At 36.2% G+C, this 27,450-nt stretch overlaps 1 protein-coding gene across 4 annotated transcripts in view; it reads left to right on the top strand.

Annotated features, from left to right (window-relative positions):
• LOC150094140 (uncharacterized) overlaps positions 1 to 27,450 on the top strand; it is a 285,741-nt gene that overhangs the window by 231,850 nt on the left and 26,441 nt on the right. For all 4 annotated transcript variants that reach the window (XM_090411829.1, XM_090411832.1, XM_090411830.1 and 1 more), the window contains 3 exons: positions 14,834 to 14,998; positions 19,533 to 19,955; positions 24,600 to 24,750. In XM_090411829.1, coding sequence (XP_090267955.1) covers positions 14,834 to 14,998; positions 19,533 to 19,955; positions 24,600 to 24,750 — 739 coding nt within the window. The remainder of the gene's footprint in view (positions 1 to 14,833; positions 14,999 to 19,532; positions 19,956 to 24,599; positions 24,751 to 27,450) is intronic.

Genomic DNA, 27,450 nt, shown 5'->3' with positions numbered 1-27,450 from the left:
GTGATGAGAGTTTCATGAGCAGTGGTCAATTCCACCCAGCCACCAGATATTTCGATGCAACTTCTGAGCAGGCAGTGGTGCTACCCCTACTGTCCATACCTTACACCCCATTTTGAAATAGGTGTGTAATAATTTGTTCAGGAAAATGAACCTCACAAAACAATGTTAAGAATGCTCTTAATAATAACTATTTGCAAAGTATGGACTAACCTTGTCCACAGCAAAACTGTTATCCCACGCATTCAAGACACATCTGAAAAGATATCCAGAGTGCTTAATAAATATCAACTACATACCTTATTTAAACCATACATCAAATTGGCAACTCTCATCCATTCACCTAAGGACAAGCTCTCTTCATATCACATCCAGGAGTATATGAAGTGCCCTGTTCTTGTGACCTGGCTTACTATGGACAGACAGGAAGAACTATTGACTTCTGCCTTGGAGAACATAAAAAATACATTCTGCACTATTCTTATGGCAAGTTGGGTCTGGCAGACCATGCTTTGGTATCCCCTTCACACAAGATTAAATTGAAGAAAAGTGCCACACACAAGTCATAAGTCAGAAAGATTGTTTTTTTGGAATCAGCAGCAGCTTTAAAACATACTCCAAACCTCAACATGTATGGCTGTATCGAGTTACCAAAAATCTGGAACAGTCATTTTAAGATCTAATTAATACTTTTTTTTCTCTCTTTATTGAACAATAGATGATACCAGTTAGTTCTTTAGTTCCTTATGTTGTCTGTTACAATTTTTTAAACTAGTCCCACTATCCGATAATAAGTTAATAAATATTAGTTATTTTATCATTCTGTGTTGTGAGTCAACACCATTAAAATAAACTAGCAGTAGACTCTTATGATTGCTTACTAACAGTACACAGGACAATTTTGATGTCATTCAAGGAGATGAATTTTTGATTATCGATATTTACATATTTGGGAGAACTTTCATAATTCTTGTAAAAAAATAATTAAAAATTACAAAAAAAATTAAAAAAAAAATGAAAACTGAGCATGTTAAAAGTTGGAAAATACTGTTTATGAAACTTCAATCCGTTTTTGGCTCACATGCTGTAAAAATATCATTTGCTTTCCTAATTATGCACTAAATAATTTTGACATGTTTTTTTCCCTTTGTATCCCTCTCTTTGTACTCCATCCTCCATCTCCATACTTTGATATCTTAGTTTTATATGCCTCCTCAAATAGACAAAGATGGAGAAGAAGACCAACTAAACAATTCTGGAAGTATATTTGATTAAAAGTGATGAAAACCTATTAAATTTGATTAAAAGTGATGAAATTCCACTAATATCATTAAAATCCATTTACTTTCATTCCAGGAATAATAATTATTATTATTATTACCCCAAGATCTCATGGAGTCAAAGACTCATCTGGGAGGTCCTTTTATCACACACACACACACAGCTCATCATATCGTGTCTTAAACGCACTCAAACTCCTTGCAGACACCACACTCTCAGGCAAGGCATTCCAATCATTTACAACTCTGCACAAAAAAACCTACCTCTCACTCCCCTACTCACACCCTCTTTATACAGTTTCAGGGGAGAACCAGAGGGATGACCTCTGGTTCTCCCCTGATCTCCCACTATTTTCTGTAGAACAACCCCTTACCAACTTATAGGTTTCTATCATATCTCCCCTCTTCCTCCAGCATTAGCTCTCTTTATATATTTTCATGATACCTATCCTACTATTTATGACATTCCATTATGACAAAATCACTCATAATCAACAAACAGTTACACAACAGTTGCTGGCCTGGTTAGCTGAGTAGGTACACTCTCCAACCACTTCAGCCCTCGATTAAGCAGGGTAGTGGTCTCACACACCAAGTAATGAAATTCATCTCCCACCTAAAGACAATAAAAAATATTTATGCCCATGTCAGGATTTGAACCAATAACCTTTTGGTTGAAGAGTATGCTTACTACTCGGCCAACTAAAACTTCTCACTTGTCACAGATGAGCAGATGAGTGAATTTTTCAAGACTTCACTATTTGTTAGATCATTGCTAACAGCATCCCTACTAGATTGATCTGAGGAATTTGAGAAGGAATGCCAGTTCATATTGTAGATTATGAAGTATCAAGGAAGACAACCTTGCTGCTTAGGTATTAGGGCTGCAGAAAATCGAGCTTCAGAGATAGTATCCTGCTGATCAGAGTGGTTATCAAAATTAGAAAAATAGACATCAAATAAATGCAACAAAGCATGCAAGGAAATGTTGAGCTGGAGTAGATTGAACAGGGAGATGCTGCTGTTGTGATAGGAGGAACTGTGTAAGGTATAGTTTGGACAGTTGAAGTGTGCCTGAAGTATTTTCATGACAATCCAGAGTATTTTAATAATAAGGTGTGACATCTTTTGGCTATTCGTATAAGTAGTCCTGAAAATACTTTAGGCACAAACTTTGTATGCTTACACTTGGATAAAGGATTAAACCAAGTACCGGGTGATTATAAAATAACGTCAAGTGTTCAGAGCCCTCTAGCGAGTAATGTATTGGACGAAACACATCAATATTCGGTAGACATACGCAGTGGAACATGGGGATTCGATTTAACGAAAAAAAAAAGTACCAAAAGTCGCCAACAGGGGAAATTTTGGCGCTGCCAAATTAATTTTAGTAGGTGTGACTAATGAATGACTAAATGGCAAATGAGAGACAGCACACATCAATTTCATGACATTTATTGTTAATTACAAGTGAGGTTCAATGTGACCACCATTCTGATGTTCCAGGAACTGCATACGGTGCACAACATTTTCCACAGTGACTTGCAACATATCTGAATTGATTTGTCTCACGTGTAACGTTATTCAATCTTTCAAAGTTGGAATATCAGGTACATGTCCTTGATACACAATGCTTTAAAGAAATCCCCACAGCCAAAAGTCACAAGGATTGAGATCAGGTGATCTCGGTGGCCATGGTGTGGGAAATGCACAACTAATGATTCTTCTGTCAGAGAAATGTTCTCGCAAAACACACTGTACTTGAAGTCCGATGTGGGGTGGTGTACCATCCTGCATGAAGATGGTCGAATCGAGACATCCTCTTTGCTGCAGTTGTGGAACCACAAAGTTCTGTAGCATATTGGCATACTTGTTAGTTGACGGAACAGGTCACTGGTCCATTTTGGTGATTTTTTTCGTAAAAGTATGGACTGATGATAAAAGATGCTGTAAATCCGCACCATACTGTGACTTTGGGTGAGTGGATAGGCATCTGCAGACACACGTGCAGATTAGTTGCAGCCCAAATGCGAGAGTTGCGTGTGTTAATATCGCCGTTCAAATAAAAGTGCGCTTCGTCACTCCATAAAATCTGCCACGGCCATGCATCATCCACTTCCATGCATGCTAAGAATCTCAAAGATAAGTCGATTCGTGTGGTCGCATCACCAGGGCGCAATTCTTGAACATGACTGATTTTATAGGGGTAAAACTTCAACATCTGATGTAGGATTTTACACGTCGTTGTGTATGCAATATCCGTTTGCCGAGATATTGCTCGTGCACTGCTGGTACCCTGCACATTCGCCATCTCCTGTTCCACAATAGCAGTTGCAACTTGTTGGTGATTGATTGGTTTGTGTCCCCTGCCTACCTGCACTGCTAGAGTTCCAGTAGTTTCAAATCGCCGAATCAGTTTTTGTAAGTTTGCTAAGCTAATCGATCCTTTTTGTAAATTTTTCATACGCTGAAAATCATGAAGACAAGCACTGGCATTATTGTTCCGCTGATAGTAGAGTTTGACTAACGAATCACGCTCATGTAAGGTAAGAGGCATCGAAAAGCAGTTCTTCTACGAATGATAAGAAATCTCGCAGGCTTTCCTTTTATTGCATGATCGCTCACAAGAAATGCGATAATGCAAATTAATGCATTTTACTCGGTAAACAGTGCCAAAATTTCCCCTGTTGATGACTTTTGATACTTTTTTTTTTTTTCATTAAATCGAATATTGGTGTGTTTCATCCAATACATTACTCGCTAGAGGGCTCTGAACACTTATCAGAGTTATAAAATAACTCTGACGTTATTTTATAATCACCCAGTATATAATTTTTTGATATCTTTATTTATAGTATAACCAAGTGGGTAATCTTCCAGCAATGGATAAAGAAGTTATCATTCCTCTTTATAAGGCTTTAATATGATCACATCTGGACTACTGGATACAGATTTGGTATATGGAAAGTTTGTGGATTACAAATTTTGATTTATAAGTGGAAAAGAGGGATATGATAGAAACAAAATTTAATGGGGGAGGGAAGGAATTAATAGGAGAGATGTAGAAGAAACTTTTAATACATGATATGATGAGAAAGTATAAGGGTAGTTACTCCAGGAAGATGAAGAATAGTGTGATTAGTAAAGATGTGAGGACCATATTTTTTTGCTTATATTAAATGAATGAATGGAGTAGGTTACCAGAGGTGGTTATTAGTGTCTGTCAATGGCATTTTAGTCTTAAGCTGCTTCATCTGCAATCCAAACCAAACATTGCTTTATCAGTGAATGAGTTTAAGGAGTGATATGACAGGCACTGGATGAATAATGTTTAGTTGGTGAGTTATCTGTGACGAGCCCTCAGACTCCAAAATGCCTGGATACTGATGACAATAATAATAATAATAATAATAATTTCTCTCTCTAGGCACATCTGTGTCTGGTGAGAAACTGCATTAATTCTAACAGCATTTTGTGGATAAATATCAAGTGAATACAAATACATGTACCCACAGTAATAAAAATGAATTAAATTAATTTGTTTTTCACATGCTGAATTCAGTTTTTGGTTATTAAAATGCCAGTCCCACTAAAATTAAACGTTACTTGCTGTAGTAATTTTAGCCTTATTTTTCCACAAACAATAAGCCTATTAACTGTAGTATATTTGTGCATAAAATATCTGCAATAAAGGAAAAATTATAATATTGTGAATATTTTATATCGTGAATGCTTTGTAATTTCTGATGCCATGCTAATGTTTAATTTTTATTTTTTAATAATGCTTTCTGTAGGGACAGATTATCAGGTAAGCTATTTTATTAACATAATAGGATCAAATTTTCTGTAGAGTAAAAAAAAGTGCATTCAATTAATCAGTGTTTCATATATTTTGAGTAATATTTGTAAACTCCATATTAGTTGATTTTCATTCCTGGTTTGAGACCACCACTCTGCTTGCTGGAGGCCTATGAAGTGAAATGTTTGGTTCTCCAGGAAGGAGTTCCAGGTTCTCCAGGGCAGAGTTCTCTGCTTATCAAAATCTTAATCTACTTAAGAGTACTTATGCGTGCTAGAATTTTCACCATTTCTTTGATATAATTGTCAAATATATATTTGCATTGATAAATCTATTTAAAACATAAGCTTAACTAGATTTAAAAGATATAACAAACTTTGTATACCTGCTTTGAAAATGAAATAAGAGTAATGAAAAATCCTTTGACTTTTAAACTCATCATACTGAATTTGGAGCTTCCATGGCTCACTTGATAGAAAAATTTTCCCTTTTGGTCGGAACATTTATGGTTGGAGCAGTTGAAATCCCATCAAGGATACAAATAACGTTTTTAAAGACTTTTCAACTAAAACTGAGTTAGCCAGTTCTGTAATTGAGTTGGCAAGATTTTTTTCCCTCCCTCCTAATCTAGGAATCTCAGATTTCTTTTCTACAACAAATTTTTATTATTATTATTATTATATAACACCTCCAGGGAGTCCAACAACTCATCGAGGGAGGGCACCTACTCTACAGCTCTCCATCTCCACCACTCCACCAACAACTACCTTCATTTACACCAATGCCATCTACCATTGACAATATATTGGAAAAAGGAGATATGTATACAGTATATCTTTATACACAGACTGCCACATATCAAGTTGCTGTACAAATTAAAGGAAATGAGGATTGATAGCAGATGGATGTATAAATAAAGATTGGTGAAATAGAAGATTATTTGTATGAAATATTCCAGCAAGTTCTATATGGTGGGTGGCATGATAATTTCCTTTTCTCTCATTCTGTTTAAGAAATAATATTACCTTAGATTACTTCTGCTCTCATACATTCTTGAATGCAAAAAAAGAAACAACTATGGAGGGAATTTAAAGAAAGGGGTGACCTGCAGGCACATGAATGGTATAAAGTGCAGGCCAGAAGGGTAACGAGTGTGGTAAAAACATCAAAGCCGATTATGAAAGGAAACTAGCTATGCAAGCAAAAGAGAATCCCAAACAGTTCTTTCAATATGCTGCAAGCAAGAAAAAAACTGTACATGGCAAAATGATTTTAAGGAATGACGATGGTAAGGAGGTCACTGAACCAGACGATATAGTGGAGTTACTGAGCACGCACTTTGCAAAAGTATATCATCCAGGTGGAGACATTGAAAAAATGAAGGAGCCGTTAGTTTATATGGGAATTGTGATGAATGAAGTGGAGGTGAATAGTCTATTACAGAACCTTAATGTGAATACATCTGTGGGATTGGATGGTATACCATCACGGGTCTTGCGTGAAGCGGCTAAGGAATTATCAGTGCCCTTGACCATGTTGTTTAATCAGAGTCTCGGGTCTGGTTTAGTCCCAAAGGCATGGAAAGAGGGGAAAATAGTTTCACTGCATAAAGGAGGATCCAAGACTATGGTTGCAAATTACCGACCGATCAGCATATCAGGAGTTGTTGTCAAGGTCTTGGAGAAAGTAGTCAAGAGAAAAATACAGGAATGGATTGATGAAAATGAGATACTGTACAGGGGACAGCATGGCTTTGTAAAGGGTAGATCATGCCTGAGTAACTTGCTCAAGTTTTATAACAAGGTGATGTCTGAACTGGATAAGGGAAATGGGTTTACAGTGATACTGCTGGACCTGGCAAAGGCATTTGACAGGATACCACATGGAATTCTAATCCGTAAACTACAACATATGGGAATGGATATAGGGTTGGTGAGATGGATAGGTGGGTGATTGATGGAGAGATATCAAAGAGTGGTTTATTCAGGAGTGGAGTCCAAAAGACGGCCTGTGACTAGTGGTGTGCCGCAGGGTTCTGTTCTTGGACCACTGCTGTTTAATCTGTTCATTAATGATATAGGGAAAGATCTAAGTGGAACAGTTCATTTGTTCGCTGATGATGCAAAGTTGGGGAGGGCGATAGTGAATGCAGAAGATGTCAAAGTCTTGCAGGATGACTTGGATAGATTGGAGAGTTCTGGACTAAGGAGAATGGATGTCAATTTAATGTGACAAAATCTAAGGTTATGCATTTTGGGGTGAAAAGATTAGCAGCAGTATACCACATGGGTGGAACTGTACTCCAAGAGATTGATGAGGCCAGGGACTTGGGAGTGTTGGTGGATAGGCAGATGAAGTTTAGGGGGCACATTGCAAAAGTAGCTAAATTAGCTCATCAACTCACTTGGTTGTTGAAAAATACTTTAACAAGCAGAGACAAGCAAGTTATTGTACCTCTGTACCGAGCCTTAATAAGACTTCATCTTGACTACTGTGCCCAGATTTGGTCACCTCGGTTCCTTCTTGATGGGGAGGAGGTGGAGAGGATCCAGAGGCAAGTGACTAAGATGATAGCAGGTCTACGGAATGAACCATATGAGAACAGGTTGAAGAATTGTGGGTTGCAGAAACTGGTTGACAGGCGGAAAAGGGGAGATATGATTGAGACATTCAAATTGCTAAAAGGATTCTATAAGATTAATTCAGAGGATATTTTTGAGATCAGGACTGGCGGTGGGAGAACCAGGGGACACCTATGGAAGCTGGACAAGAGTGTGGTTAGCAGTGGTGTTAGAGCTGGGTTCTTTACTTTTAGAGTGGTAAATGAGTGGAATAAGCTGCCAGAGTCTGTTGTGGGTGCTATGACAGTGAATGAGTTCAAGGCAAAGTATGATGGATACTGTGTGAATGTCATATAGTTGTGTGGAGATGATGTTTAGGACCTCCCTCAATGAGTCTAAGGACTCGCTGGAGTAGCCCGAAAATAATAATAGTAATAATAATAATAATCTCAGCAGTAAAGTTCCTTCCCAATATCCTCATTTTTAATATGATTCTGCCACTGAAATAATTTATTCACTCTTCTAATCTTGCTGGGAACTCTCACATCTGTGGTTTCCAGTCTTTGATCAAGTGTTTTATTTTTATCTTAGCTCTCAATTCCAGAAGTTAAAAGTGATTTGAACACTTGTTGTTAGTGTTTTGACTAATTTCTCTCTTATTCCATATAAATTGATTTAGTTTGGCTTTCTACTAGCTTTGCTAATTCTGTTGTAATTTGCCATCTTCACTAAAAATTATGTCAAAATAGCTGAAATATTTCACCTTACTCTGTAGGTTCATCATTAAGAATGTGGTATCCGTTTTCTTCTTATTTTCATAGTTTTCATCTATTTATTGCTGATCTTCCAGCCAAATCTGTTTAATTTAGTTAAAAGTATCTGAAGACTTCTAGGAGAAAAATGAAATCTTGTATTTTGGAATGCAATATCATCTGCATAAAGTAAAGAATTAAGTTTAATATTGCCAATTTTGATATCAGGTTTGATCTACTTTTCTTCATAATGTGATCCATATAGATAATGAATAGCATTGGAGATAGCAGGCACACTTTTGTCTTATACATGATTATCTTTCTTAAAGACAATCATGATGCCCTTATAGATGCCCTCCCTCGATGAGTCTTTGGACTCCCTGGAGGTGTGATATAATAATAATAATAATAATGATAAAATAATTAAAATCTTTAATCATTTAATAAATATAGTTTAATAATTTCATTTCATTTCATATTTAAATATTCTTCCCATAAAAATCAAAGATGAACAACTGCCAACACCTAAGCTTTTTATAACTGAAGAATCTCCATCTGATGAACTGAGATCCTTCAATTGTAACTGTTGACATACAGCTTCAGTATATGCTATATATTGTCTTGTACACTGGTGTCCAAAACCTAAGGATGAATGTTATTTTAGAAGATTGCAATCGAAAATGCAGACAGATCAGCTTGTGGCAATTTGTATAACTCACTATTTCGAGGAGAAAGCGGGTACACATTCAAAATTTCAAATCATGTGCAAAGGGGGTCATGTGTTAGCACTCAACAGGATAAAAGACAAAAGGCTGCCCTAAGTGAATTGTTTTTGAAGGAAGCCATCTTTGTGAAGGAATAAAGTTGCAAACTTGGATGTCTTTTAATTTCTCAAAGTCATCATCTAGATAATTTCATGAAGGGAAGAATTATCGGCTTGAAGAAAGCTGCAGAATTATTGATATTGCCAGAGAGTTTGGAATTTCACATAGCATTGTATCCAGACACTGGGCAGCATTTCAAACTAATGGAATGTGTTCCAGATGTTGGCTAAGAGGTCACACTCTCTCTACCATGGAGCACAAAAACAGGTTTTTGATTATAACAGCAAAATGTAATCAACGCACCAAATGCAGGTCAGCTTGCAAGTCCACTCCATTCAAGCACAGGTATGCAGATATCTCAACAGGTAAGATGACTGCAACAAGTATGCCTATATGCCCAATCCAATAGTCTGCATTGCTTTATCCAGAGCTCTCATCGTAGAGCACATTTTCAGTGCAGTTGTATCCATAAAAATTGGACAAGACACCAATGGGCTAATGTACTCTTTATAGATGACAGTCGTTTTTTCCTCCAATTCTAAATGACACTTGATCTGCCATGAAACTGGTACTGTTTATCATCATAAGAATGTTCTTGAAAGGGATAGTTACAACGGTGCTGGGGTCATGGTATGGGGAAGTATTATGCTTAATGGAGACATTGAGCTACAAGTGCTGGAAAAAAGGTACTATGATTGGTGAACGATACTGCAACTTTGTTGCAGTACCATTTTTTATGGATGACAGTGCCACACCACATCATACACTAGAAGTGGAGATACTTCTTTGGACTGAGGATATTAAATTGGGTGGCCAGCATGTTTCCTAGCTCTTCACCCCAAAGAACATGTTTGGGGTGCAATATGGAGATATATTGCTGCTCAAAATTTCCCTCCAGAAAACACAAACAAAGCCTTATTCTTACTCTGAAGGAGGAGTTGGACAGTTTATCTCAAGAACTCCTGAATCACTTGGTGCTAAGCATGGTACGGCATTGTGAGAGCTGCATCGCAGTTATGAGTGGATATGGACATTTTCCATACTGAAATGTCTCTCCACATAGTTTTCTGTATGTCCTTAAGAAATTTGTAACTTTTGCCAAAAATGTATTGCAATTTAATTTGTATGAAATTTATAACACATTTTTTGTGTAATATAATTTATTAGTATGCTGGCAATAAATTTATATTCACATTTGGCTGTAGTCATGAAAGTTTTTTTCATATACAGGTAGTGCTTTGAACTGCTTTTCTCTTGCACCTCATCTTTTCTTAATTGACAAAAAAACAGATTTTCATCATATTCCTTGATTTCTTTAAAATAAAAATCCTGACAGTCCCTATTTGGTCTGTAAAACCAGCTTGTTCTTCTTCCAGGGGCACGCCAGTAGTGTCCAGCATCTGTGTGCAAAACTTTAGTTGGTGCCCCTACCCCCCCCCCTCCAATAAAAAAATCACTTTAAAAAAACGTTTTTTTAAGCATTCTCTCCTCTTTGGCGCCTTTACTATTATGGCACCTGTGTGCATCACACACATTGCACATATGGCTGGCACGCCCCTGTCTTCTTCCCAAGTTTCTGTTTCATTCACCATTTTTCTTAGCTTCTCATATATGCTTGCATAAATTTTACCTGGAACACTCAGTAGGGAAATTCTATTCTTCTCTAATTCTATATTCACTTTTATTTCCCTATCTATAATTGGGTACTGAAAACTCTATTCCAGTCATGCAGAATTTGACTTTCAAATTAGCCTTTATAAAACTTTTATACATTGATTACCATTTTTACTCAAGAGCATTCAGAGAATCAGCTGAAATAGTGAATCATCCTCTACAGTGTAACAAAAAAAAACAAAAAAAAAAAAAACAGGGAAACAACAAGTCTGGTCTTCCTTAATCCATCGCAACACACTTGTATCTACCAGTGGTATACACCAACCCACAAACTAGCATTCAGTGTAATAGTGAATGCACACTTTCCATTGTTCAAATGTTTTCAAATATTTTTCACTAAGAATGTTAAGTGTTATTACTTGATTTCTAGTTTTTAGTTTATTCATGTTATTTCTTCATTATGAATTCATTTTTATCCTGCTCAAAATTAAATAGTAATCACTTCTTATTTTTAACTATCTGTGTATTCTTATATCTGGAACCAGTGTGAAGATATTACTGTCAATAACAACCCAGTCAATAAGACTTCTTATTTTTTGTGGGTTATCTCCACCAGGATCTTAATTCTTGAAGAAAGTTATATATCTTAAAAGTCCCTATCAAAAATCTTTGAAATGTGTCTTCACCAATGGTAGTTACCACTGTTGAACAAAAGTACATCTGGCTTCCTAATCCAATCTAACATCTAGTCTGTCATCCCCCAAGACATTTGACTTTATTGTTCCAACTGAGACTATCCCTAGTGCCATATCTCTCATACCACGATGCACTGCTTATGCTTTCAGTTCCGCAATCTTTGATAATCTTCATTCTTTGAAGAGAGTTATATATCTTAAAATTCCCTATCAAAAATCTTTGAAATGTTATTTTTATGGCTATTTCGCCTACTTTCATTTAGGAGTGTCCCTTTTTTTGTGTCATTGGTTTTCTACTCAAAAATTCTTAGAGCATTACTGATGTATTATTGAGACAAATATATGCAGAATAATAGAGGAAGAAATTTCGGACACGGCTTGGATATTGTTGGCTGTCTTCTTTCCGTGATGTGTGTACTTCTGCTGTTAGGCTGTTAAAGGAAGGGGGGGATTTTTGGAAAAAGTTGGGGGGGGGGGATGTGGCAATGTGGAATGTGGAATTTGAGGCAATGTGGGAGAATTAATTTGAAAAAACCTGGCTTTTTTATATAATATATATATAATATTGTTATTAAGGGTGGGTAGAGTGCTTTTTTTTTGAAGGGGAAAAGAGATGGAAAAAGGGGGCTGAAGATAGAAATTGTTTTTTTAAGGAAGGGTTTATCAGAAAAGGTGTCAGGGGATAAACCCTTCCTTAAAAAAAAAACAATTTCTATCTTCAGCCGCCTTTTTCAATCTCTTTCCCCCTTCAAAAAAAAGCACTCTGCCCACCCTTAATAATAATATTATATATATATATTATATAAAAAAGCCAGGTTTTTTCAAATTAATTCTCCCACATTACCTCAACCCCCCCCCCACTTTTTTCAAAAATCCCCTTCCTTTAACAGCCCAACAGCAGAAGTATGCACATTATGGAAAGAAGACAGCCAACAACATCCAAGCAAGGCATGTCCGAAATTTCTTCCTCTATTATTCTGCATATATTTGTCTCTATAATATATCAGTAATGCCCTAAGAATTTTTGAGTAGAAAGCCAATGACACAAAAAAGAGGCACTCCTAAACGAAAGCAGGTGAAATAGCTGTAAAAATAATAGCTTTTAAGAGGAGTAACATGGGAATTTTCCCAGAAATAATACCTATCTTTGAAATGTATCTTATCAAACAGCGGTTACCAATGTTGAACAAAAGCACAGTGAGTTATATATATCTAACTTTGTAATACCTAATCCTTCCCAACTCCAATCTGACATCCAATGATATCTGAACTTCAACTTCATCCTAACATCTGATTACTGTATTTGCTCTTCCCCTTTCCAGAAGTGAAGATAGTCAGATAACACTTGAGCATTTTTTTTTTTTAATTTTTTTCAAATTATGTTAATACTGCCGAGCTTATCTTCAAAATAAGAAATATCTTCAAAATTTGGTAAGAGAGTCTTCTTCAAAGATCTCTCTTACCAAATGTATAAATAATTTCTGAAAATTTTGTAGGTTAGTAACTATTATTATTATTCAGGCCTCCATGGAGTCAAAAGACTCATCGTAGAAGGTCCTTTCTAAGAAACACAAAGTCTATCAAGACTCATCGAGGAACGCCCCCCCCCCCCCTGAGAAACACAAAGTCTATCATACCACTCCTTAAACTCATTGACCGTTCTCGCTCTCACCACTCCATCAGGCAATGCATTCCATGGTTCAACTACCCTCCATGCAAAGAAACCACTCCTCACCCTCTTGCAAACAATTTTGTTTCGTAACTTCCAGGGATGGCCTCTTGTCATCACTCCTTCTCGCTGATCAACCAAGCGAAAGAACTCCCCAGTGTCAACCCTGTAACCACCTCTTAACGGTTTAAAAGTCTCAATCATATCACCTCTCCTTCTTTTATCCACCAAACTCTGCAGTCTACATTCCCTCAGCCAATCTGAATGAAGAATTATCATTGCTTATACAACGGAATGATAACTCTTTTATCTCTGCAGGTCAGTGTCCTTCTCATTATTGCAGCAATCCTCTGTGTTAGCTTCACCACCTTTGCAATATGTCCCCTAAATTTCAGGTTTCTATCAATCATCAACCCCAGATCTCTTGTCTCCCCTACTTCCTCCAGTATAACTCCTCCCATAGAGTATGCAGCATCCCATCGATGTTTCCCAAACCTCAAGACCTTACATTTTGCTGCATTATGTAAGGTCTTGACCGACACCCCGATTCATTTGCCCATCTATCTAGTTTATTCAAATCCTCTTGCAGGGTTACCACATCTGCACTATTACTAATAATCCTTCCTAGCTTTGCATCATCCGCAAACAACTGAATATCCCCTTGCAATCCATTGACAATGTCATTGATATAAAGGTTGAACAATACAGGTCCGAGTACTACTGAGCCCTGTGGAAGCCCATTTGTAACCTTCTGCTTCCTTGATATTGCCCACCAATACACAACTCTCTGATACCTATCAGACAGCCAATCCTGAATCCAGTTGACCAATCTGACATCTAGACCCATGTGCTGCAACTTGAATATCAGCTTATCATGTGGCACCCTGTCAAATGCTTTCGCTAAGTCTAAGAAAATGGCAGTGTATGCCTTTCCCTCATCTAATGCTCTTGTAACTTTATTATAAAAGGCTAGCATATTGCTAAAACAATAGCACCCTTCAGAAATCCATATCGACTCTCACGGATAACACCACCCTCATCTGCCCAATGCTGTATACGGTCCCTCACTACTTTCTCTGAGATCTTAACAACTACTGATGACACGCAAACTGGCCTATAATTAGACGCTTCCAGTCTGCTACCATGGGCACCTTTCCCGCAGCCTGACTTTCATTGAAAAGCCAGGTCAAAGGCACTGATAGTTCCCTAGCACATTCTCTCAAAGCTCGTGGTGAAATACCATCCAGTCCCGCAGCTTTACTGTCATCCAGAGTACTCAGTAGTATTTGAAACACACTCTCCTCTTGTACCTCTAAACCTCGAACCTGCCCTATCCCTCTAGTATTAAAACTGACTGCTTCAGGATGAAATACTCCAATAAAGTGTTCATTGAACAATTCCACTATGTCCTCTGCATCAGTTACTCTATTCCCATTTTTATCCCGCAATGTTATTCTTCCACAGTCATTTCTTCTCCTACTGGCCACATAGCTAGTAAGGCCTAAAAATATTTTAGAATTATTTTAAATCCATAATTTAATTATCTATCTGAAATTTACTAATAGAATGTTATATTTTATTACAGAATATGTTAAAATATTTCTTCATATTTAGTTCATAGTATTAAATATTCTTTATTTAGTTTGAGGGATGTTCTAAAGCATACTCAAGACTGGAGAATCTCAAAACTCATCTCAGATCACATACAGGAGAAAAGCCATACATGTGTGAATTTCAAGGTTGCACTAAAGCATTCAGTAATGCATCAGATAGAGCCAAACACCAGAACAGAACACATTCTAATGAGGTAAATAAATTGTTTGTATTACTTTATGTATTTTTTTACTCTGAAGAATAATAATATTTACATGTTATTATTATCAAATAAAATATAATCTGCTGATTTTTTTTAAGTTTATATATATATATAGATATGTACATTAATCATTTCATATACAATGTAAATTCATACAAATTCAGAAATCCATTATGCAAATTCATATAGCTTATGCACATTGTTTAAAACATCAGATTGGATTATTATTATTACCACTAAACTTCCAAGCAATCAAAAATATTATCTAAAACTCAACTCTGAATCAAGTACTGACTTATGCCCTTTCATCTACTTATAAAAATCTTTTTTTTTGCTCACTCAGAGATGTAGTGAGCAAAGGAATAACATGGAAAAGAAAAAGATTATCCTTCTGGGGATAGTCTTTTGTTTTCTTTCCTATTTTTTTCTTCTCTCTGAATATAATTCCCTCTATGTTAACCTAAGTTCCTCTCACCATCATACACATCTCTATAATATTGCTTCTCCTTCTTCTATCTGCCAAATCTGCAGATTATATCATCACATTTCATCCTGATAGCCAACATTGCAGAGACTTTTTACACAGTAATAACCGAATGACCAAAATCTATAAACAGTAGTCAGAATTTGGTTTAATCAAAGCCATACAGTGGAACAATAAGTTTCTTGTTTTCTCAAATTTAACAATATTCTGTCCCTTCCTCTAAAGCAATTGCTTTTGTAGCACAATCACAAGGAGGTCATGATATCTACTCCAAAGATCTTGATATGGTAGTATATCAGTATCTCTCTCTCTCTCTCTGAAGTGGTGGTGGTGAAGATTTTAGAGAAGTTAGTAAGAAGTCATATACAGAAATAGGTTGACAGACAAGCTATACTCTGCAAGGAACACAATGTGTTTACTAAAGGGAAGTTATGTTTTAGCAAATTCTTTTATAACAATGTTACAGCAGAGTTTGATAAAAGAAATGGGTACACTGTGATACTGTTGTATTTTGCTAAGGCATTTGAGAGAATACCCCATTAAAGGCTGCTGCATAAACTGGAGAATATGAATTGGGAATATAAACTCTCTACGATAAGTGGATGGTTGATAGGTATCAAAAATGGCATGTCATGAGTGTGAATCTGCCAGATTTAAGGTGATCAGGTGTATGCCAAGGATCAGTCCTTGGACCATTATTGTTCAATCAATACATTAATGACATTAGGAACAGATGTTCAATTGTTTGCTGATGATGCAGGGCAAGGGATGCATGCTACTGATATCTAGCACTTACAGAATGATTTGAATAGGCTGGAAATTGAGCAAATAATAATGGCTGTCATTTCAATCTTAGTAAGTAAAGATATGCACTTATGATATGATATGGTGAGATTTCAGCAGCATATTAAGTGGGTTATGCTACAAGAAACTGATGAGGCTAGGGATCTTGGCACAATGGTGGATAGGAGTTTGAAGTTCAAAGGTCACGTAGCAAAAATTGCATTTGACTCGAACGATAAGGATAATTGTGATGTTGAAATGAAACTTGACATGTAAAGATAAGGAAGTCATTTTGTCTCTTTACAAGGCCATGATAAGACCACTTGGACTACTGTGCACATTTGCTCTCATGGGTTCCAAGAAGCTGTGAAAGAATGCAAAAAAGACTTGCAAAGATTATATCAGGATTATGGAATGTAGATTATGAGGACACATTGAGAGTATGTGGACTGCAGACTCTTGTTAACAGAAGAAAGAGGGATTATATCCTGGAGGAACCCATTCATTGTATTTGCCAACCTAGTTTGGCCGAGTGGTTAGCGTATCTGCTCTCCAGCCAAAAGGCTGCAGGTTCGAATCCTGCTGTGGGGATGGATGTTTGTGATCGTCTGAGAAGAGAGGTAGACAGAATGAAGGAAGAGAATTAGAAGTTGGTTCAATAACTTTGCAGTGAAATACATGTATGGATGTTGACTAGTGACTGCCCGTGTTTCTGCATGATTAGAGAAAAGTAAAGGAAAATGTTGACCAGTTCAGTGGAGGAGCACATGGTGCTCCTCCACTGAACCAAACATCTTATAAAAAAAAAAAGACAATGCAGAAACAGAGCATGTATGAGAAAAAAATTGGAAGGAGTCACTAAGAGAGAGAGAGGTCTAAGAAGAGAGTGTAAAGTGGATAATTCTCTTCTTAATACAATTCAGGGACATTTTGGATGAATCGTTATTATTATCATCATCTGAGATCTCCAGAGAGTCAAGAACTCATCAAGAAGGAAGACTATACATCATCCAAACTTGCTGTCATACCATCACTTAAACTTACCAATTCAAGAGGCAAACTGTTCCACTTTCACTGCTCTGTGAGAAAGAAAAAAATCTATCTCTTACCCCTAAACAGCAAACAAACTTAACTTCCATGGATGCCTTTGTGTTCTCTCCCCACCTTCCATATAACAAAAAATTTCATCAGACACTATTTCATAATACCCACTCAGAAGTTTAGAGACCTCTATTATAATTATATTATTATTATTATTATGTGACACCTCCAGGGAGTCCAAAGGAGGGAGGGCACCTGCTCTACAACTCTCCATCTCCACCACTCAATCCACCATCTACAACAAAACGCAACTACCTTCATCATCATCTACACCAACGCCATCTACTGCTGACTACCACCACTAGTATTTTCATAAAACAGTAAACATATTAACACCTTCCTTTCATCTTTCTCTAACCACCTGCATGCACATGGAACTGTGGTGTTATAGTTTTTGTGACCTTCTCTCATGTTTGAGATTGATATTAAAAAAATGTTTTATATTATTACTTGTATCTATATATTATTCATTTATACGGCATATATAGTAAATCTCAAGTACTTCTACAAATCACACATTAGAAACTGTATTCAACTTGTGTGCTAAACCATTTGATCTCTGAAACTGTTCATAGTGATGACGATGAGCTAGTATCTGCCAATATCATGTGATTCTATATTACATTTGCAATATTTCAATAATATGCTTACCATAAGTAAGTGCACTCAACATAAAATTATTAATTCTCCCCCCCCACCACCACCACACTATGAGTACCTGGCCATAAAGCAATATACATTAACATTTCCTGTTTCTACTCACCCAGGCATAGCTGATCTTAGTCCTTTTCCCTTATAAATCACTACCCATTTTGACATTCATTTTAGAAATTATGGACTTTACAACTGTGTTATAAATAACTATTTTAATTTCCCGATGTTTCGACCTTCATATTAAGGTCATCATCTGGAGTATACACAAGTATACAAGGACAAGCTGAGTTACATTTCACACAGTATGCTAAGGAGATAATGATTTACCTTTAAATGAAAAGCCTTCTTATATATATATATATATATATATATATATATATATATATATATATATATATATAAAAGACTACTATCCTGCTTCATTTGAAGTAGTTCCAAGTTTGATTTCATTTCTGAATTATCTAATCTAAGCTCGCCTATGGTACTAAATGTATAATGGGGTTTACAATCTTTTATGAGTGGAATTCACATAAACAGAAAAACAAACAATACCTAAAAGCCCTCTGCTTACTCATTTCACTTCTAATTCATTATTCTATCCTTCTCATATTTTGCATAAAATGATGCCCACTAGTATGAAATATTTGAATGAAAAGCTTATTAAATACTTCAGCTATATCATCTGTATTGGTTAACTGTTTACCATTTTCATTAAGTACTATATTATAATTTTCTCATACTCATTCTTTCTTCTGCCAGCCACATATTGAAAAATACTCCCTGGGATTTTTCCTTGCCTTATTTGCTAAGCACTGCTCATACTGAATTTTCTCTTTCCTTAACAAATGTGTGACCTTCCTAGTCTACTCTTTAGCTACTTCATCCCCTTTGAATCTTGATGACTAGATCTAAGCACAGTAATCCAGATGCAGTCTGATGAGGACTTCATACAATGAAAACACCATCCCCTTATCTCTGTTGGTTAGTATCCTCTGAATTTTGTCAGTCCTCTGGGTTGCCTTCATGACTTCCACAACATGTTCCCTTAAATTCAAATTTCTATTTACCATTACACCAAGATCTCCTGCCTTCTAAACTCATATTCTTCCACATATGCTTACGGGATGTTAATTTACTGAAGTCAGTCTTAGTTAATAAATTCGACAAACAAGAGGAACTGCCATCTGGAACATATGCCTTAATCATATGCACCAACAACTGAATTATATTTAAAAAAAAAAAGAGGAAAGCAATGAATTTTGCAAAGAACTATAATTTTGCAATTATAATCAGCCTTAACCTTAAATTAAAAATTTGATGTAAAAATCATCAAATCTATTTATCTTTTAGAATATGGTGATATATCTTTGCAAATCACCAATACCACTCCAAACATTTATTTATTAGTAGCTTATTCTTTTGTACAGTTAATCATCTATTACTTTACAACTAATTTGCTGTAAACTGTAACTGTATAATATAGTAATCTGGACTATTTTTTAGAAACCATATGTATGCAAGGCTCCAGGATGTACAAAAAGATATACTGATCCAAGTTCCTTACGGAAACATGTGAAAACTGTACACGGCCCAGAATTTTATGCCAATAAGAAACATAAAGGACTTGAAGACAATGGTGGTGGAATAGATGGTCAAGGAGAAGATAAACTTTATGACCAACCTCCAAGTAGTGAAAACAGCCCTGCATCAGAGGAAGGAAGTGGTGGAAGTAAAGCTGGAAGCATGTCCAGCCCAAGTATTAAATCTGAAGAATCTCCAGAACAAGCTGGTGAAGATTTGGGTAGCAATGAAACACCTGGAACTGTAGACCAAGAAGCGCCCATTAGTGACAACAGTGTTTCAACTACTAGTGGACAGCTTGAAACAGAGAACACATGGGAAATTGCAGAAACTGGTGTTATTGAGGTTTGTTTTGGAGTTATTTTTATATTTGCAAATTAATTTTTATAACTCTTTCTCTAAACTCACATGAATCAACGTAAAAGCACATTATTTTACTTGGTTTTGCTGATGTTATTACTTCTCCCCAAACACACACACCGGATCAGTGTTTTCCTCGTAACAGTGTCAAACATTACATTCGAAGTAAAATAATACAAAATATAAAATGCAAAATACTACAAAAGTTAATTTAGAAGAAATTGTATTAGGTAACACAAAGTTTATTTTAGCATTACTGTCATTAATCAAGCACTGTAGCACAGACATTTGAACATCTGTTCAATTGCATCTTGTGTTTACTTACTCATGGTTCCCTATTTCTAGGGCCCTCACTTAACTTTGTGCAGGTAGATAAAGCTTCCATTTCCAAGCAACAAGTGGAATAGAATTTCAATATGGCAAGGATACTGCACATCTGTTTAGGAAAACTTACATCCTATGCATGCTTGTCCAGGTTTCCATATTTCTAGAAGCATCACTCAAGTACTTTTTAATATATTGATCAAAAATTCTAATCTTGTAAGTCAATTCAAATTTTGCAAACTGGATACGTGATCTGCACGTCGGCCAAGTGCAGAACCATATTTTTAGTCAAGTAAACTTTACTGAGCGCATAAAATAAGTGCTGTCTTTTTGGAACACTTATCAAATAAAGCAAAGTCTCTGGAAAGCCTCTATGGAAAATTAAAGCCAACAATGTACATCTCCTATAGTAGTTGAGATGGACCTATAACTTATACCATGGAATACTATTTTTTGAAGACTAAATGCTAAGTGGAAGCTTACAGAATAATGGGGGAGGGAATGCAGTTTACATAAAAAAATTAAAATGGTGAAGTTTTGTTATCTCAGTTTATTTTGTATGTCCCCAATAATTTCTTTTCCTTTATACTGAAAATGATACAATGATCATCTTGACAGAGGACAGAGTATGAAAACCCTAAAATGGTAAAATTTTAAAATAAAAACTATATGATAACAAAACTTTGAATGATACTATTTTAATATGAAGATAATTATTCACTATAGATACCTGCATTTGATGCATGGCAGGCATAAATATGCTGGTTTCCATAAATTAAGGAACAAAGAGAAAAATCACAATATTTCAAAAACTGTATGAGGGTGAGGAGTGGTTTCTTTGCATGAGGGTGGTTGAACCATGAAATGCATTGCCTGATAGAGTGGTGAGAGTGAGAATGGTCAATGCGTTTAAGGAGTGGTATGATAGACTTTGTGTTTCCTAGGAGGGACCTCCCTCGATGAGTCTTGATAGACTTGTGTTTCTTAGAAAGGACCTCCCACGATGAGTCTTTTGACTCCATGGAGGCCTGAATAATAATAATAATAATAATGACTTTTTATGCAATTTGGTGAAAAGCACTATGATAGGAGATGTGAAAGAAACCCCACAAGTATTGTAAATGAATGGAAGGAAATACAGGAAGATGGTTTGATGTAAAATCAGGGATAAGATGAGGATGCCCCAGGTGCCCTCCCTTGATGACTGGACTTATGAAAGAAAGTGGTATTAAACCTGATATCAGAATCAGAAATATTAAACTTAGCTCTCTGTTTTATGTAGATGGTGTTGTCTTAAACATATCCAATACATGTCTCCAGGATTCTCTAACTAAATTGAATAACAGTTATAACAAATTTGGCATGAAAATCAGCAATAAAAAGACCAAAACTATGAAAATAGGTAAGAACAGACAACTTCACCTACATTTACAGGTGAAGTTTTCTGTGTTCTCTCAGGTGAAGTTCTCTAATGAAGAACCTGTAGAACAAGTAAAATATTTCAGCTATTTAGGCATCATTTTTAGCAAAGATGGGAAATTAAATATGGAAAAGACAACAGAATAAGCAAAGCTGGTATGGTGGGGAACCAATTGAAAAAAATTATATGGAATGAGAGAGAAATTAGCCAAAATACCAAACTAGCAATATACAAGAGTGCTCAAACCAGTTTTAAGTTATAGATCTGAGAGATAAATTAAAAATAAAGCATTTGAGACCACAGATATGAGAGTTCTGAGAAAAATTAGGGGCATCAACAGATAGCAGTAATGATAAAATTATATTAAAAATGAAGACAGGAAAGAATTTGAAATTGTTTGTATTCAAGAATGTGTTAGCATGGATAATCTAAGGCAATATGGCCATCTAAACAGAATAGGAGAAGAAAGGTTAGTAAAATAGGTGTTTGATGGCAGGAGAAAGACCCAAGGTCTAAGTGGATTGACTCTGTCAGAAGTGCCTTAGAAGAATGAAATGTTAGATTTTGTTTGTATAAGTAATATACTACTATGTTATGTAATGTGTGCTGACAAGTAATAGACTTATTTGGGGGAAATAATTGATAGGAGATAAATAATAATGTAAACTTAATCATATAATGCTGCCATAGGAGCCTGGACACCCATTGAAGATACATATCAGGAAATTGACGATGATCATAGTTTAATTCAGTAACAAATGGGTACATGAAGACAATGGCCAAAGACAACAGGTCAAAATGAAATTGTCAAAGTGCCTCGATAAAGAATGTGGTCACCCCTCACAATGATGTTTCATGCCATTTATAATGGTTTCCAGGTGCTCATTTGGTAATAACAAAATAAACTCCTGCAAAGCTCTTCTAATTTTCCTCAAGGTTTTGGGAAAGGGGATTGAGAGCAACAACACATCTACTTAGAACATTCCAGACATGCTCGATAGGAATGAGGTCAGAAGACCTGACTAGCCAGTCCATATGCACAATACTCTTTTCTTGAAGATATGATTATTATTATGTGACACCTACAAGGCGTCCACAGTCATCAAGGGAGGGCACCTACTCTCCATCTCCACCACTGAATCCACCAAATACAGTGAACCGGCACAACTATCATCTAAATCGATGCCATATAGTACCCACCACCACCACTAGTATTTTTTGTCTGTAAATTGCGTGTTCTCAAGGCTGATTTGTCTGTATTGGTTCAAAGCTTTGCTCGATGAGGACGAGCATTATCATCTTGTAGGATAAATGTCTCCCCTATTGCACCTGCATATGGACGAATATAGAGGTCCAGGACCTCATCTCTATGAGTACAAGCTGGTACATCCACATAACAAGATGCTCCTCCAAACCATCACATTACCTCCACCATAAGTGTCCCTTTCAGGGATGATAATGTGTCCCTGGTTCTCTCCAGATCAGAATACATCTGGTATAGCTTTGTAGAGAGAGAGAGAGAGAACCAGGGATATTATCATCTTGTTATATGCAGTTCCACCCTATTATATTTAGGGTGGAACTGCAGTACTTTATACTTCTGTAATCTTCATAAACCTGATAATTTAATTGAGACAGCATATGGATAATTATTTTAAATATTTAAGAAGGGAAAAAGGCAGGAAAATGATCCAGAGGAAGACCAAGATATTGGTGGATTGATACAATAAAAGGTGCCTTAGAAGACAGAAATATAAGATCTGATAATGTAGGAGTCTTTACAGGTAACAGATTGATTTGGAGGAAAATTGTAGATAGGATGTTAGTGGTGGTGATGTAAGTTTTTCAGGTAGTACTATCATATCCTGTATACCCCTTGAGAGTACATGCCAGGTATTTGATGATGATGATGAGCGAAGGAAAATTTTCCTTCACTTATCATCAAGAAGGAAAAATTGGATGGAGTGGTTAACAAAATCCTGGCTGTTAAATTCACATAATTTATCAGTTGTGTTGGAGATTCTCAGTTTTTAAAATTTGTGCTAATTATGCAATATCATTTTATTTATTCATCCTTTTCTGGGGGAAAATTATTTCTCCACATTATTCATCCTTTTGTGGTGTTTTTAATTATTTCTCCATGTATTTTTAATCTTTATATTTTAATCTTTTACAGTTTATCGTTTTTATTTCATTTCTAACATATTATTTTATGGTAGTTCAGTTCCCTTCTTAAATCTTTAAAATTTGTAGCATGGAGCATCAGTAGCATATACTATAAGTCTTACTTTAGAGAGACAGATAGATCAGTCACCAGCCATTTAGATGAACACAAAACTTATATCTACAATAACGACTATGGTCAATCTGGTTTCACAGATCATGTATTAGATACCACTCACAAGATTGCCTAGAAAAAAACCACCATGCTTCATTACAGTAAATTTAAAAAAGAAAGACTGTTTTTGGAATCTGCAGTGACCAGAAATCAACCAAATTTAAACAAATACAGGTGCATGAAACTTCCCAAAATTTGGGAAACATTAATCACCAGAAGCCCCCAATTTACAAACTTAAGCCTCCTACAAATACCCATAGAGGGTACACCACCTAGATAAGACTTTAGTCATATTCACATTTCATGCAGTATTATGTTGCCTTTGTTTGAGTGTGTGTTTATAAGTGTTAGTTGTACTCCCTGAAGATGTCTCAGTGACATACAAAATATTAGAAGCACTAAAATAGTTTTTTAATCCTTTCTTTATGCTTTCAATACACCATTTCTCTTTATACTAATATATAAATAGATTAGTATTAACATATTTAGACTGCTAAGACAGTTCATTAAAAATATATGTATTTAGTTATAAGTTCTTAAATTTCAGAATGAAGAGCCTGTAGCAGTTATATGTGCTGTAAGCTCTACTGGTCAGAGAGAATTAGCTGAAAGAAATATGAGAAACCGCCTAAAGAACAGATTGCCTCAGCTGAAATCTACAGGTTCCTGGCTACCTAACATACTCCCATCACATGGAGGTATCTACATAATTATATTTTTTTAGTGAAATGAAAAAAAAAAATTTTTCCCTTGACTGTCAAGTGGTGAAAGCAAACATTCTTAAATGCAGATTAAGTGCCATAACTACTGATATATCAAAATCTTCTGTTCAAACTAATGTTCATATTCTTTCTATTTGAAAATCTTTTGTATTATTATTATTGTAGTCCCATAGAAAATAGTTTTTCCCATGAGAGAATTCTCAATAACATCATATCTCTATCTTGTTTTCATCATATTAGTGTAACTACCTTCCTGTTTGCACTAAAAAAGAAAAAATCACTGTAGGTGTTTGTGTAGTTCTAGTTCAGCTCTTCTGAGAAGGATGATGAAAAAGTATTAGTATTAGCACTGTAATGTAAGCCAAACAAAGAAAAGAGATAATATTATTAATAAATTAGTGAAAGGAATTTACCAGATCCATCCAAAAAAAAAAAAATCTTGTGAGACAACTATCTTAAGCAGTATGCAAAGGAGGACATGCAAGGATAAAGAGCCTTAGATCTGATCATTTCATCAGAGGACATTATTGTGAGTGGGATATTACATTTCCCTCCATTTGGTGGACATGATCATCTGGATGGTGGCTAGCCATATAAAGATTTCTAAGGAAAGAATATATGTGGAACTAAAAGGTCAGTAATTAAGAAAAGCTTAAAAGATGTCCTGGAGCTATAGCATGGAAGGAGATAAATGCTAAATATCTCTTTGGGCACTGACAAAGAGATATTTAGAGATTCTGTTCTCTCATCCACTCTCTTCCTCTTGTATATAAATGACCTGCTCTCACAGACTTCCAATCGTATCCATAGCTTTGCTGACAACAGTACACTCCACCAGATCACAAACTTTCTCGCTGGTTGCTCACTTTGTGTCATGGTAAACAGTTTACTCTCCTCAGATTTCCCCACGAATGCAGGAGTACCTCAGAGTTCTGTTCTTGCATTCACTCTCTTCTTGTATATAAATAACCTGCTCTCAGGGGTGTGCAAGTAGGGGTGTGCAAGTCCGGCACCTGTGTGCAAAACTTTAGTTGGCATCCCTGTCTCACCCTTATTCCCCCCTCCGTATTTCCTCCTCTTTGGCACCTTTACTATCCTGGCATCTGTGTGCATTGCACACATTGCACATATGGCCCCTGCCTACTCTCATAGACTCCCAATCCTATCCATAGCTTTACTGATGGCAGTACACTCCATTCCTCCTTTTTCATTCAACAAACCTTGTAGTGCTCAAGTATTAGAATCCTTAAGATCTGCCACAACCAGGAACATGAACTCAGATCTCCTAGCTATATCCCAGTGAGGTAAGGTCAACCTTGTAAACTTCAATGCCACCAAAACTCAGTTTTGTCTGATCTCTCGCAAGAAAGAGCTTGCATAGTCTCTCATCATATCTCAGTATTACCGAAGGTAATACTGAGATATCCAAACATGATCAGATTTCTTGGACTGACCTACACCTCTGATCTTTACTGGCACAACCATGTTCTAACTATAGCTTCTGCAGCTACCAAAAAACTTGGTGTACTTTTTTGCACAAGATACTACATCACACCCTCACAGCTGCTAACTCAAAGCCCAAATCTGCCCAGCCATGGAATATTGCTCCCATATTTGGGGTGGTGCACTAAAATCCTTGCTGATCTATCCAGAAGAGGGCAGTCTGGCTCATTAATGATCCCTTCTCACACAGATGTTCAGTTTCTGCTTTGTGCCTCTTCTACAGATACTTTTATGGACAGTGCTCTGCTGAATTGGCCACTATTATTCCTCCACTCTTCTCCAAAATCATCAAAACAAGAGCCACTGCTAACCAACAGCCTTTTACAGTTCATCTTAAAACTCACCAAACCAACTTCACTACCTCCTCCTCCATCCCATCTATTTCTGGCCTTTGGAACAGTCCCCCCTTCACTCTGCCTTCTCCAATGATTGCAATCCTCAGCTGTTCATGCAAAATGCGAATGGATTCCTCCTTTCTTCTATTTCTATTGCCCAAACACTGCACTAATATGCTATAAGTTTTGCAGCCTTTCGTGTGTGTGTATCAGATATAATTTTTTTTTTTTTTAATTTAACAGCATCAATGTGTGAATGTATTGCAAAGGTCAAAAGGCAATAAGATAGGTGTCAAATGGACGAACGAAGGAGTTTAAGCATAAAATCTAGAGGAACCCTGCACTGCAGAAGCAGCACAAGATGAATAATGATAACAATCAATTGCATAAGGAGAATAAGGGCAGGCAAGAAGTTGACTCTGTTGGTAAGAACAGAAGTGCAGTATGAACAGATATTAGTAAATCAGGCCAAGAAAAATCCTAGGGAGTTTTTTATGTGGCAGGTAAAAAGAAGGATTATGGAAAGATGATATTAATGGATGAATATGGTAGATTAATAACTGTTTCAGATGACAGAGTTGAGGTATTCAGTGAGCAGTTCATCAGTTGTTTCATCCTCCTCATCATCATCATGAAATTCTTGACATGTACTCTCAAGGGGTATACAGGATATAATAGTACTACATGAAAAACTTACACCTTTACTAACTTCCTATCTACAGTCTTCCTCCAAATCAATCTGTTACCTGTCAAGACTCCAACATTATCAGATCTTATATTTCTCTCTTCTAAGGCACTTTTTACTGTATTAATAGCTTGATCTTCCTCTGGGTCTTTT

This window comes from Typopeltis vanoorti, chromosome 22, assembly GCF_054136105.1.
Source record: "Typopeltis vanoorti isolate ZY-2024b chromosome 22, IOZ_Tvanoo_1.0, whole genome shotgun sequence".
Lineage (NCBI taxonomy): Eukaryota > Metazoa > Arthropoda > Arachnida > Uropygi > Thelyphonidae > Typopeltis > Typopeltis vanoorti.
The sequence above is the reverse complement of the archived record's forward strand: the minus strand, read 5'-3'. Positions and strand labels throughout refer to the sequence as shown.